This window comes from Glandiceps talaboti, chromosome 2 (assembly GCF_964340395.1).
Source record: "Glandiceps talaboti chromosome 2, keGlaTala1.1, whole genome shotgun sequence".
NCBI classification, from domain to species: domain Eukaryota; kingdom Metazoa; phylum Hemichordata; class Enteropneusta; family Spengelidae; genus Glandiceps; species Glandiceps talaboti.
The window spans coordinates 23,267,658-23,281,746 of NC_135550.1; the positions used below are offsets into that span (position 1 = coordinate 23,267,658).

At 35.2% G+C, this 14,089-nt stretch overlaps 1 protein-coding gene across 1 annotated transcript; it reads right to left on the minus strand.

Moving 5' to 3' along the window:
- Positions 1-2,385: 2,385 nt before the first annotated feature.
- On the minus strand, positions 2,386-12,648 carry LOC144453455 (EH domain-containing protein 1-like). Its single transcript, XM_078144760.1, has 2 exons — positions 11,653-12,648; positions 2,386-8,140 (listed from the first exon to the last, which is right to left on the minus strand). The coding sequence occupies exons 1-2, from the start codon at positions 12,565-12,567 to the stop codon at positions 7,445-7,447; spliced, it is 1,611 nt and encodes a 536-aa protein (XP_078000886.1). The 5' UTR covers positions 12,568-12,648; the 3' UTR covers positions 2,386-7,444.
- Between the last annotated feature and the right edge of the window lie 1,441 nt (positions 12,649-14,089).

Here is a 14,089-nt window from a genome sequence, read left to right on the forward strand (position 1 = left end):
CGATGAGTATACCGCCCTCTACGGACACTTTTCAGGGTGTCTTTCTTGTGTCCGTGGGGGTGACAACTGTCGATGTCACAAGTAAACACAGTCTACTCACCTAGTACATCACCATCATAAAAAATAAATATATTAATTAATTAATGAATCAATCAATCAATGAATCAATCAATCAATTAATTAATTAATCCATTAACGATATAAAAATATTGCACGAATCATTCATACAACCACAGGGGCGTGTAATATTTCATAGATTGTTGTTTTCTTATTGCTTAGAATGCCGTTTTCTTAGGAAAATATCGTACGAATCTTGCTTCTACAAATGTATCGATCTATAGTACTACGTATACTCTTTACCTATACAGGTAGGAATATATATTCAAAAGGTTGTTATATTTAGTCTGTAGACCTGGAAAACAACAATCTATGAAATATTACACGCCCCTGTGCATACAACGACATGACATGGCATCTTTTATCTGAAGTCAGTCTCTTATACAAATAAAAAAAATGTCAGTATGGTGAAGGATGTTGACAAGTGATTTATCATTTATAATGAATTTTTATACAAAATGTAGTGGATATTTATATCGTCTCTTTTAGCACAAAATACAAAGACCATACCATACCATACCATACCATACCATACCATTCACTTCCACTCTCTATGTTGTAGGTTTTCCTGAATTCATTTCCTGCTTTTGTGAGATATACCTTACATAACAAAAGTTTGGATGACACTTTCACATTTGCTAACCCAGAGACTTGGTTATCCAGCTTGACAGTGTCATTTGTATCTACAGGTGTTGAAGCAATAAATTAACTGTGTTTCAAACAAACAAAAAATAACCATACATATACAAACATCATGATCCAAATAAATAATAACCCTAAATAAGTAAAAATAAACATACACATACACGTTTACTCACAATACATAATTTATGCAATAAATGAAAACACAACAAATACATGTATACCAGTATATAAACATAGTTCCATATTTCAGTATACAGGTCTGTATATACATCTATAGATAGTGGAAGCTGATGTGTTTATGGTATTTTATTGTCTACATTTTACAACAAACTGATGCTTGTCATATGTCAAACTGTTGTGATTTGGGAATATCTCTAAATCTGTTTATGTTGTATATATGTCAGCAAGTACACTGTTTAATATACAGTCTGTTTCTAGTTACCATTCACTATCTCTTTTGATACAACCTCACAGAAACCAATAATACTTGGCATGCTACACTTTAAGATAGTGAGATTGAATGAATAGTGTCTTGCTTCATTTTGTCAACATGAAATGAACGATTAAACGCAGCCACCATACAGACATCAAATGCAGACATCAAAACATTGGCACCCACATGTCTGCATGTAGTTGTGGTGTGGTTAATTGATTTACTTCATTTAGACAAAATGTAGCAAGAAATTGCAACTTTACTATCTTAGCATAGAAGATGCACTTATTGGCTTCTGTGTGGTTGTCAAATGGAGCCCTTGAACAGGAACTTGAAACAGGCAGTGTATACACATAATCTGACAGATGGACCCCAAGTGTGGAAAACCTATAAACTTAAATTAGAACCTATTCTGATAAATTCACATATTTCACTTAACTATCTCACAGAATAGCTCATCATCAATTATATAATATATTATATTCAATAAATCATCCGGAAGATATAGATCATTACAGCTGTAATACAACATGTACTTTTAATAGTGTTTTAATTATGTGTATCCATGAACAGTAAAGATAATTACTCTTAAAAGTAGTAAAAGCTAATGTTGACACTGTATCTTATATCTAAGTGTTTTATCACCATGTGGGTGGAAAAGTGTCCCACCCTAGGCTACAGATTAGAATCCAGTACAAGTTATTCACCAGATGAAAGTAGGGCAGTGACAATATGACATATACATTTTAGACTCAAATTTGACAACTGACAATTGTGTTCATATTCACTGACCTTTGACCTTTGACCTTTGTCAGCATGATTGGCAACACTGGTAGCATAGCACTGTGGCTTAATATGATGTAGAAGTACAGCTCAATTCCTTTACTTACCTTTTAATACTAGTATATGCCTTCATATATTGTCGTTTGTTTTTTTATTTTGTTCTTTCTGGAAGTAAGTGCAATTCCACGAGATGGTTCCAGCATCATATTTCAATCAGAATGATATTTGAACAAGTGTATGTCTTTTTACTATTTTTTGCACATTGTAAATTAAGGAGTAAAGGTAAATAACAAAAATACATGAAATCCAATTACCAATCCCCATTCCCATTCCCCCTTCTATTTTCCATGCGCCAAACATCATCACATATTCTAAGCACAGACTGACACAACATCACAAGTTCAGGTTAGATGTAATACTTTACTGATGGAATTCCAGCATTTAAACATTTGTAGTATGGCCTGAGAAATAAAAAGGAAATCATGCATTTCTAATTTACAGGTTCAATAATACCACGTCCAATAAAAAAAAGGTCTGACTTTTACATATGTTAGCCCACTGTGCCAACTGTCAATCAAAACAAGACACCTCCCATGTGATTTTATAATATATTGAATTCTATTACATATAAATTCTATTACATGTAAACAACATACAGTGCATTGTACATGACTTCAAACTTAAGTCACATTTTGATTAAGATGATCCAAAATTAAATCTTCATGCTATACTTGATGACAATCGTTGAATTTCTATAAAAAAAAAATAACATAAGATCGACGACAGTTTGGCACAATTTACTGAGTACTAAAAGTGTCAAAAATTAATTACAATGCCAGTTATAATACAAAGAGATTGAGTCAAGAAACAGACATGACATTTCTGTAAAATCACATTACAGCTTTGTACTGGTACATTGCAGTTTTTGTTTTCTAATGTTTTGTGTTCTGACTTCCTCTCTAAACACAAGACAAGCCTTGTGTGTAGAGGATACATAAATACAGTATGATTTGAAAAATAACACAAGTATGATGGTACTCTCTGGAAGATATCAAAACAACAAGATAAAATTTGCACCAACATTTGAAACTTGGAGTTTCCCATTCTTATGTAATTTCTGATCACAATAAAATACTTTTCAGTAGAAGTTTTTGTGATGGTTCCAGTAGCAATCACTTTGGCTAGCGACACTTTTTAAAGGTAGTCTCACAACACTTGGCCTGTTCACTGCGCTGTTCAGATACATAATTAGCTGTCGAGCCTCCTAGTCTTCGTATAAACAGCTTGTCTAAAGAATTTGGTAATTATAATTTGAAAATATGCACCAAGTAACCTGATTAGTTGCAGTGTGAAGTGCCTACAACCATGTTATTCAAATGAAGTCATTATGTAAAGGTACATGCATAACAGAGATGAATACAGGGGTTTACAAATGAAGCATGTGATCATTTACTAGTACATGTAATTATGTAAATATACCATGGAAGTCTTGATAATAACTTGGGGGGGGGGGGTGGCTTACTGAATCAGTTGTAGCAACCATACATTGCCTGATGTTATCAATAATATTATTGTGTTATTTTCCATATCAAACTAGATTATATCAGAGGTGCTGTGTTATTGTCCATATCAAACCAGATTATACCAGAGGTGCAGTGTTATTGTCCATATCAAACCAGATTATATCAGAGGTGCTGTGTTATTGTCCATATCAAACCAGATTATACCAGAGGTGCTGTTATTGTCCGTAACCAGATTATATTAGAGGTGCAGTGTTATTGTCCATATCAAACCAGATACCAGAGGTGCAGTGTTATTGTCCATATCAAACCAGACTATATCAGAGGTGCTGTTATTGTCCATATCAAACCAGACTATATCAGAGGTGCTGTATTATTGTCCATATCAAACCAGACTATATTAGAGGTGCTGTGTTATTGTCCATATCAAACCAGACTATATCAGAGGTGCTGTTATTGTCTGTAACCAGATTATATCAGAGGTGCTGTGTTATTTTCCATATCAAACCAGATTATATTAGAGGTGCTGTGTTATTGTCCATATCAAACCAGATTATACCAGAGGTGCTGTTATTGTCCGTAACCAGACTATATCAGAGGTGCTGTATTATTGTCCATATCAAACCAGACTATATCAGAGGTGCTGTGTTATTGTCGACTATACCAAATGTGCCATGTTATTTTCCGTATACCTAGCCAGACTATACTAGGTGTGCTGTGTTATTGTCCATTATATAATGGTACCAGATGTGCTTTATGTTAAATATCAGTCATAAACAGATTATACCAGACATGATGCTATTATTCATAACTAGACTATACAAGATGTGCTGTATGCATAGCATAGCCATTTATAGCTAGACACTAAATCATGGCCAATGGTTTAGTGACATCAAAACATTTCTGAGTATCTTAATTACAAAAGTTTGAAGAATTCAAGATGTCATCAAATGTCAAATGTGGCAGTTTCAAACAAAAGTCTTATCATTAGTTACCCAAATACCAACTGTAACAAATCATTCATGAAATTCCAAAATAAAATCATGGCTTATAGGTATACATGTATACAATGTTTTTGTTATGGGCAGTAAGTACTAGTAGGTATTTTACTGGGGTTCTTCACACTCAACTCTTGCTACAAAACACAGAAATCTAAGCATGTTTGACAAGACTCACACACCTTAGCAAAAACACCAGATTTAAACTCTAAATTCACACATGTTGTGGGTAATATAAAGCAATATAACACAACTTTGACAATTTGACTGTATTCTCCATAGACAACATCCACAACCAACAACCAACACAAATGATACCAAGCTTACCTCTGTCGAATAAATTGTTTGAAACATATAGAGGGAGGTCTTTTATTAAAACCGTGGCTCTAATCACAAATTTTACAATACATATTATAATAACAGTTGATGCCACACTGGAATCATTAAAGTTGCCATATGGTTGAGAAATAAACCAGGCATTAATCTATTTTTATCTCTCAATTCATATCAGTGTGGTATGACATTTTATAAGATTTCGCCCCAGGGTACTTGAAGTAGTGGGTTACGCCCTGTACTTTCTCAAACACAGAACGCATGGTTTTATGTTGATGAGTACACTTCATGTAATCTTTTACTACTTTCAGTTGACAACATCGTTTATTTAGACGATTTGTTAACTGGAAAAGAAGCTTATACTGTTTCCGTATTCCATAATTTTCTCTTTTGGGTATGAAAGGTCAAGAAGACATAAAACTGCAATGAGCAGTACTATGTAGTCCAGGGCACACAGACTACTAAATACCATATCTTGACTATCAAATTTATATGGTGGTAATCAATAATGGAATTAATATCTGGACTCAAAACGGTTCACTTTGCAAAATCGGGAAACCCAGCATAGAAGTTAAAATGCAGGCCCTGAAAGAGTTTATCTATGGAATACTAAATTTTGTTTAACACTTGAATACTAAATTCTAAGTTCATCATGTTTCCCAACAGTGTTAAATAAGTAACTTCAAATTTTAAAAAACTCCCCCTTCCCCTTCATAATTAATTCAAAATGTTATAGGAAATGTAAGAATTGCCAAACAAGTCCTAAAAAGATAGACTGCCTTTCTATCCTTTCCATAGTGCAACAAAACTCTTTGAAAACCAACAAAAGCCTTGAACCATACAGCAACTTTAAAACAAAACTAAAACTGAGCTAAATCAGCCTTTTGAATTCATTCTAGTCCAGTTAAACTTGGAAATCATACACAAATACATAATTTCATCAATATATAAAGTTATTCTAACAGTTTTAACAACATTGTTGTGATTTTACCATCCAATAGAATTATCATCATCATATGACTAATGAATGTTCATACATTGATCACAAACATGCTGAGAGCACCCAGCATCTGGGTATGGTCAAAAACAAATCGCTCAAAGAAGACATACAAATAAATGAGAAAGGACAAACATGGCTGTTTCTTTGCAGCCATAAAATAAAAAGGTTCATCGCAAAAGCTTTTAAAGGATAAAATCATAATACTTTGAATTATATAAGATAAATTATTGCTACTTTTAATACAATAATATATAAAATCTCTGCATAATGTATTGTTGTAGGCATGCTCTAATATAAAGTATTCTAAGGTCTATTTTGTCAGTAAAATTATAAACGTTTCTCATCTGACATCACAAACAATCTGTTTCTTTTATCAAAATAATGTGACACGGTGAAACACTGATTATCAAAACACTGTCATGAGGACAGTTGTGTTAAGGCATGCAGAATTAGACAGCAGAAACTAAACCACCCCACCCATACACACACATCAAATGATGTGAGATTTTGAATTTTGACGGAGTGGACAAAGCTGGTGTAGGTAGATAAGTAGACATTGTTTTTATTTTGCACTGTATTTCCTTGAATACGTACAATATTGTAAAATGACATGCGAGTCTTGTGGTCTAAGAATAATATTAGCAACATTATTCCGTAACTATCACTAATGTACAGAGTTTTTCACTACATAGCCGCATTACTTCCAAAATTTGTCATAGCTTTGGTTATGAGGCAGTTTTTAGAAAGAGAAAGAAACATAGATGGCAGCTGAGTATACAAGGTAGGGTTGGTTGTGGAAATCACACATTTTCTTTCAAATCAAATCTTTGAAGTACAAAGTGATAAATACTAACTATGGTACTATAGAAACATTACCAACCAACTAATTAAGTACTGTTGGCTATGACATATCTGAACACAACATGTCCAGCATCACTTTGTGATCTACTAGAACTAAATCAAATATCTACGTATATTTAAACTGTATGATTCAGTGTAAAGTGAAGATTGTTGGAGCAACACCAACAACAATGAATAAAACAAAAAAATTATATTTTTGGAACAAATTTTTGACACCCAGTTTCTGTTAATCAGTGTTCCCCTGTATATACTACTACTCACCAGATCCTACAATTCATATAGGTCTGAGGAGTATACCATGTACATGTCAAGTATTTAGTTCTGTAATAATATAAACTCTCCAAATTAGCACTACCACTAAATATACCTCTATGTCTAGCCCAGCTACACCAACTGTACACTTAAGATACGAGATATGCCCTGTGATCTGACATATCTGTCTTCTGTATTTGCACATGGATTTGGTTGATTATTAAATATTTCAAATCACAGTTGTCTTTATAGTAAAGATGCATGCAGCAGTTCCAAATTGAGTTCTGTACCCCTACTAGTAATTCACACTGGATACATACATTGCTTGGTCATAGAATCCCACACGACTATCAATCTGACATGAGAACTGATAGCCACCGTAATGATTGTCATTCCAAGCCCACTCTCCACCTTACGGGAACCATCAAGAATGAAAATCAGCATCAAAGCATAAATCAATATAGTGACACTGTGACTGCACTGATTGTATTCATTCTGGCTATCAAGCTGTGAATCCTTTTTTAGAAGGTGGGATAAGGTGAGGGGGTAATTCCCCAGGTATATCATTACCCTCTAATTTGATGTTAATCAGATGCTGTGCTAGTCCAAACTCCTCTAAGTCTAACATTCCGTCTCTGTCAATGTCTGCCAATTTCCAGATCTTTCCCAGTACTGTGTTAGGAAGCTTGGATTGAATCATGTATTTCTTGGCTGCAACTCCAGAGATTTTGCCATCAACTGGATTCAGCGAACCAAATGTGGTCTCGTATTTGCCCATCTCTCTACTCACAATCCATTCTTCATGTTCATTTCTGCCGAAGTCAGCACCTTCACCGTATCCTGCTCCAAATGGTGATGGGTCATTGGAGAATGCTCCACCCCGAACAGCTGGTTCTTGTGACTTAACAGCTTCTTCTGTAGGTATCATTTGCATCAGGCGTGTCATGTCATTTGCTAACATGTTATCCACCTTCTCAATCAGTCTTGGTTTCATGTGGTTGAACTTGCTGAAGTCATGATCCCGCAACATTTCTTGCATTTTATGGAGGGGTGGGAAGTCTCCAGGGGATATCTGATGTTCTCGTTGGATCTTCTTGTAAATTTCACTAAGCTCCTTGATCAACTGGTTTTTCTTAGAGTCTTTTCCAAAGACTGAAGGCATCTCTTTACGAAGGTAACTGATGATATATGCATGTACCTACAAGCAAAAAAAAAAAAAGAAAACATTAAATTAAATTGTGTCTTGACTGTACATGAAAACAAGTTCTTTATCACACACTTCCTGATCAACTTTTATGCTTCCATGTATGATGTAATCACAGATTTGTATTGGTCCAAAACATAGTTACCTCAACTCATCAGCTTGAAATTTGGCAGTAACAATGACGAAATTATTTTGAACATTTCAAAACGTCAATTTTAGATCTTGCAAAACAAATTCACTAGTTGAAAACAATGAAGGACAACAGGGAAAGTTTGATGTAAATCCGTATTCAACAGGACATGCAGCAGGCTGATAAACACAGTCAAAGTTTTCATAAAATATTTTGATATTTTTGTTTCATGCAATTATGTATAGTAATCCAATAATATGAGAATGAATGGTCATGGACTCTGGGTTCAGATGCATTTTCAACTTACAGAGTCAAATACATTTTTGGGGATTTGTTTTCTAGAATTTTTTTGACTCTTTGAATAGAAATTTCAATACTAAGTAATCCAATAATAGTTTATGGAAACGGCTGTACTAGAGTACATGTGCATAAACGGGGGAATATTTTACCAAATTTCAGCAGAAAAGATAATCAGGGGCTGTAGCTCTTGTACATCACTACTTTAGTTTCACAACAGATGATGTCCTAGAGGATATCAAATAAGGTCTATGCTTTACATCAATATATTTCTTTATTTCTCTTTTACAAATGTATCCTTGGCATAATACATATTTTAAATCCTGATGATAAATTTTCAGTAATAGTGTATTTACCCAACAATGTCTGGTTTAATGGGAATGACAAGTGGCAAAGCATACTTTATAGAAACTCGTTATCCTACAGATTGTCAAGAATTTACAAGTACCAACTGATGGCGATATTGCCCAGATATATGAGCATTGTGAGTTGATGCAAGCTTAATTTGCAATGTTCCTACCCAAGGTTATCAGGACTATGGGAATGAAGTAGGCACAAATAATTAAATGCTACATACACCAGTTAGTTGTTACTACATCATCATGTATGTTAGCAATGCTATAATTTATAGTAGATTAGTCACTTAGTCAGTTTGTAGTCACAAAGCTGAAATAAGCTAAGAACATTATGTATTATGTGAATATTTTCATATCTGTAGTGAGAAAACACATGCACAGTGATGAAGAATAAGGCATCCTCTTTCTGTCACCTATATTATAGATAACTTATCTACATCACTGACAAGTAAACAGGTTATAAATCAGAGCTCTTTTAACTGATATCTATTTTATTTTTATGTCAAACTCTCCAACATGTTAAAATATATTTCAAAGTAAATTATCTTTCACTAGTACTTGTCAGATGTTTACAAGTGTGTAGGGCTAGAAGCTGCTACAAAAAAAACACACTTTTAAGTTTTACTTTCATTTACTAACATAAGAGAAGCAACATGTTTGACATTTTGAAGCAAACATGTTAACTATTATGGTAATCTGCTGACATCTGTCCACTTTGAATTGTTCTGAGATTTTTTACATCTGTAGCCCTACTAAAATGAGTGGCCCCCATGATCATATCATTCTAGTAGGAATGTCCGTCTTGTCAGTTGTCATCTGTGTGTGTTACAGTATTCACAGTAATAGAGGACCTTGTAAACTTCAAAGTAGGTCTTTGGTAAGCTTTCCTGATTTTAGTAGTGGGAGGTGTACCATTAACATTGTGAATTATAGCCATCACACCAACAACAGCTACTGTACTATTAGTATTAGACTGACTTCACTGCAATGGAATTTAGGTTATCTAACCACACTTTCACTCTTGAGATAATACATGCCCTGTTACTTAAATAAATTGATTACAGTACTTCTACCTCAGTGTGCTTATTATCCACCCAATGTCAAAGTATAACACACTGCACTAACAAGTGTGATCATTGAAGGTATTTCAAGGAAATGACCTCACAGGTCAATCAATTAAACAATGCTGTCATTAGCAAAAAGGTGCATCACATTGTCTTCTGCCTATTCATGGTGACCTCATTTTATGAGTCTCAAGGTCATCCTCATTCCTGGCTTTGTGTGACTGTACAAAACATGTCATGTACAATAGACAATCATATCAATTCTTCATTGATTGACTTTATGTTTACAGTGGTAGTCCTTCCCCAACAATCTGATGGTATGACACAGGGTATGACACTGATCAGATGATTGCAGTCTTGTTCTATAATTAGCTATTACACTTACAGTCCTTGGAGATGACTTCAAGGTACAACAGTCCAGTCAAACAATTACATCTGTTGAAATATTCTACATATTTCTAAACTCTGATAGTTTTCTCTCTCTCTTACTTACTCTACCATTATCATATTCATTTAGATCTATAGATGTTTGAGGGCTATTGATTTAATTTACTATTATTCACCTCAAAGGGAACAGACTGACACTGTCACAATTAATTAATGTCCACACAATAATGCCAAGTTCTTCCCAACCTTTACCTGGTTGTTATCAAAACACTACAATGATTCATATCGCTATGACTAACTGTACATACAGAGCATGAGACAGACCCTCAAAACCAACAATGCATTCTATTTTCATTTACATATGGTTAATATATAATCAACTACACAGCTTCAAACAGACAAACTACTGGAAATAAATTGTAACATGACTATTTCGTGTACTTTTCACAAAACAGCAATTGTAAATATTCTAACAAGGAAAGGTACATCAATGTACAAATCGGGAACTAAATCTAGTCTGTAAAGTTAAGTATATGTATATCCTATTTCAAGGCAATAATTCATATTAGGCTTTTCTAGAAATCAGCGGCTTTGAACTGATTAGTATTTATATTTGTATTTTAAATAATATTTACAAAACACTGCACAAGTGGTAATTTAAATTTATCGACTGTCAGACTCAGTTTTATACAGTTGACTAGTATAGTTTATACAGGAAATGACAACATTCAGACTTGTGTCTAAATTATGGTCTAACACTTGATACTGTAACAATGACTGACAGTGATTCACAAGTTACATATTACATGTATACACCATGTGACAACTGTCATTTACAGGAAACTGCTCCTGTTCTGTTTTACATCACTGTACATGTATGTGTAAACTTACGCCACTAAAGGAAACTAATAATATGTTCTTCTTGGTTTCCTCATATGCAAACTCGGTTTTAGTTTTCTTAACAGACTTTCAGGTGCATGATAAACTTTATTTGTTGTAGCTAATCACAGAAAATTGACTGCGGCTGTCTACATCAGTATGTTTTACATATTGACAATAAAAACATAAAAGAAATAATAATGCTATGTCATAAGGAAGTACACATATTATCAAGGCAAAATTAGTCTATTTCCTTCTTTTGCAAGTAAGGAAGACAGTTGATGTCTTTAGACCTCAATTTAGTGGTATGAGTTTAGACCGAGTCGGCCCCAGATAATATTGTTGCTATGCACAATACGATGCACATTCCAAAGATGTTACTGTTTTTCTTACCTTTGCAAGTCGAGCCCTCTTGATCAAATCATTCAATTTCCTCAGAGCTGCATTTCTTGGTAAACTCTGAATATCATGAAACAAATCCTGTTCTTCTGCCTCAAATAGACGTCTATTCATGTCATGGTGTAGTGGTTTGTCCCAGAAGGATCCTATGTAGACTCGAGACACTTCCGGGGTGGCAAGAACTTTCCCCAAAGACCACATTAATGCACCGTACACTCTCATGAGTTGTTGATGGTCTACCATATCAGCTTTGTTTAGGACAATGCGAATTTTGTCATCATTTCCGCGCAGGACTTCAATAATGCGACGAAACTCGTCGGAAATGTCTAGTTTGTGAGCATCGAAAAGCAATATGATGCGATCAACACGCTCAGCAAACCATTCCATAACACCGGTAAAATCATATCCACGGTCAACACGTTGTTTCTCTCCAGCTAAAATACCTGGCGTATCGATGATGCTTATACTATTCATCACTTCACTACAAACCAGAGAACATTGAAATCGATTGAGAAAAGCATTACCGAATCTCGACAGCGGTCGGAACTGCTTCTTCGGATCGACAACGAGGGCGTTTCCTGGGATGACCCCTTCCGAATCGCCATTCATTACGGCGATGAAACAATCGGTTGTCGGTTCGGGACCGATTCTCATGCCAGGGAAATCTCTTTCAAGTAAATACTTTATAAATGTCGTTTTTCCCGTTGAATACTGCCCAACGAGAAGGACCATGGGCTTGGCATCGAAATCAGGGTCATCGAGAGCCGGTGAATGAAAATCATGAAATTTGTAGTGATCCTCTAACGGGAAAATGGTATTCTTATAAACAGTTCTTAAACCGTCTGCCACAGTATTAAATACCTGTGGATGCTTCCTCCGCGACTCGTCCTTCGACAGCCAGCTAAACATGGTAACTGTTGACTAGTTGTCCCCGAAAAATAACGAAATATCACACCGACGTGTACGTCCTCTCCAGCCCTTCAGTGTAATGTTGGAAGTTAAAGTGGATGTGACGTCATGATATGCCACATTCGCGTGACTGTTATGGCCTCGTTCGCACATTGTATAAAACAAACTGTATATTTATCATTCATTAACGTATTTGGCACATTTGTGACCAAAGTATCCATTAAACATATATTTCTTTCATTTATAAAGTACTAAATAGGCAAAGGATTCATACCCTTGCGAAACTGACACTTTTTAAATATAAATATCTGTATATTAAGGTCAAGGGTTATCGAATATCTGAACATCGTGTTGGATTCACATTCATGCTAGACAAATATCAGAGAATAAAGTAGTCGAGACTTCGTAACTTAAAGTTACATTTCACAATAAATACAGTAAAATTGTAATTATTTCTTTTACTTGGGGCTTAGCGATTCACTTCGTCCCATTTTCAACTCGTCCCATTTTAACTCGCCCCAATTTCAACTCGCCCCATTTTTAACTCGTCCCATTTTCAACTCGCCCCAACAACACTAGGAAACGTTTATAAATCTAAACGATACATGGACTCGAAGTACAGGGACCGAAACATTTACATGATTTTACCTACGTAGCCAGTCGAAGCGTAGTAAATGTAACATTTCGTAGCAGAAAGTGGTGTGGGTTTTGGCTAAGTGTTTGGTAGATCTAGAACTTATACTAGCACAACAACTTTAAATTTCCTCAGTCATGGAATATCACTTTTCACATTAGGACTTAATGTTTACAACCCAAATAAGAAATAATAATGATAATAACCAGGGAGAATATTAGTGACTGACACGCTTACGACTTCCGCGCGTACGGGTTTTGGAGACGTGTCTCCTCTCCCTAGTTAACGCAACTAACTAAGTATTGTAGTATGTGTTTACAGCGCAAGTGTTACTTCATTAGTGGAATACGAGATACCACAGACCCTCCAAACTGAGTACTACTAGCTTCGATTCCATATATGCACAGGTAAATTATATTGCAAAGAGTTGGGGCGAGTTGAAAATGGGGCGAGTTGAAATTGGGGCGAGTTGAAATTGGGGCGAGTTGAAAATTGGACGAGTTGAGTGGGACGAGTTGAAATTGGGACGAGTTGATCCGTCACCCTCTCATTGTATACCAGTCTGTATATTTACCTTGTTTTACTATTTTGTAACCTTTAGTATAAATTCAAGCTCCGGGGATTGATCACCATCATTAAGATACCGTATAGGCATTCTTTAGACAAGTGACTGCATTTCATCCACAGTTGGAAAACTCCCGGCTATTAAATGTATCATGCGGCAAGGGGTGGACCATTTGATATCCTGGGGGGGGGGGCTTGGAAGATTTCGGGGAAAGATGTCAAATGGAGTTGCTCGAAAAAAAATCCGGATATGAAAAAAAGATGGACCACTGCTGCTACAAAAAATGTCTTGGCAGGGAAATGATGCACAAGTTCGAGTGTATT

Bases quoted from the DNA above. Each gene is read 5' to 3' on its own strand.
- LOC144453455 (XM_078144760.1), bottom strand. From the start codon at position 12,567: ATGTTTAGCTGGCTGTCGAAGGACGAGTCGCGGAGGAAGCATCCACAG. The intron at 8,141-11,652 runs GTAAGAAAAACA...TTTTGCTTGTAG, and splicing joins AGAGGGCTCGACTTGCAAAG to GTACATGCATATATCATCAG.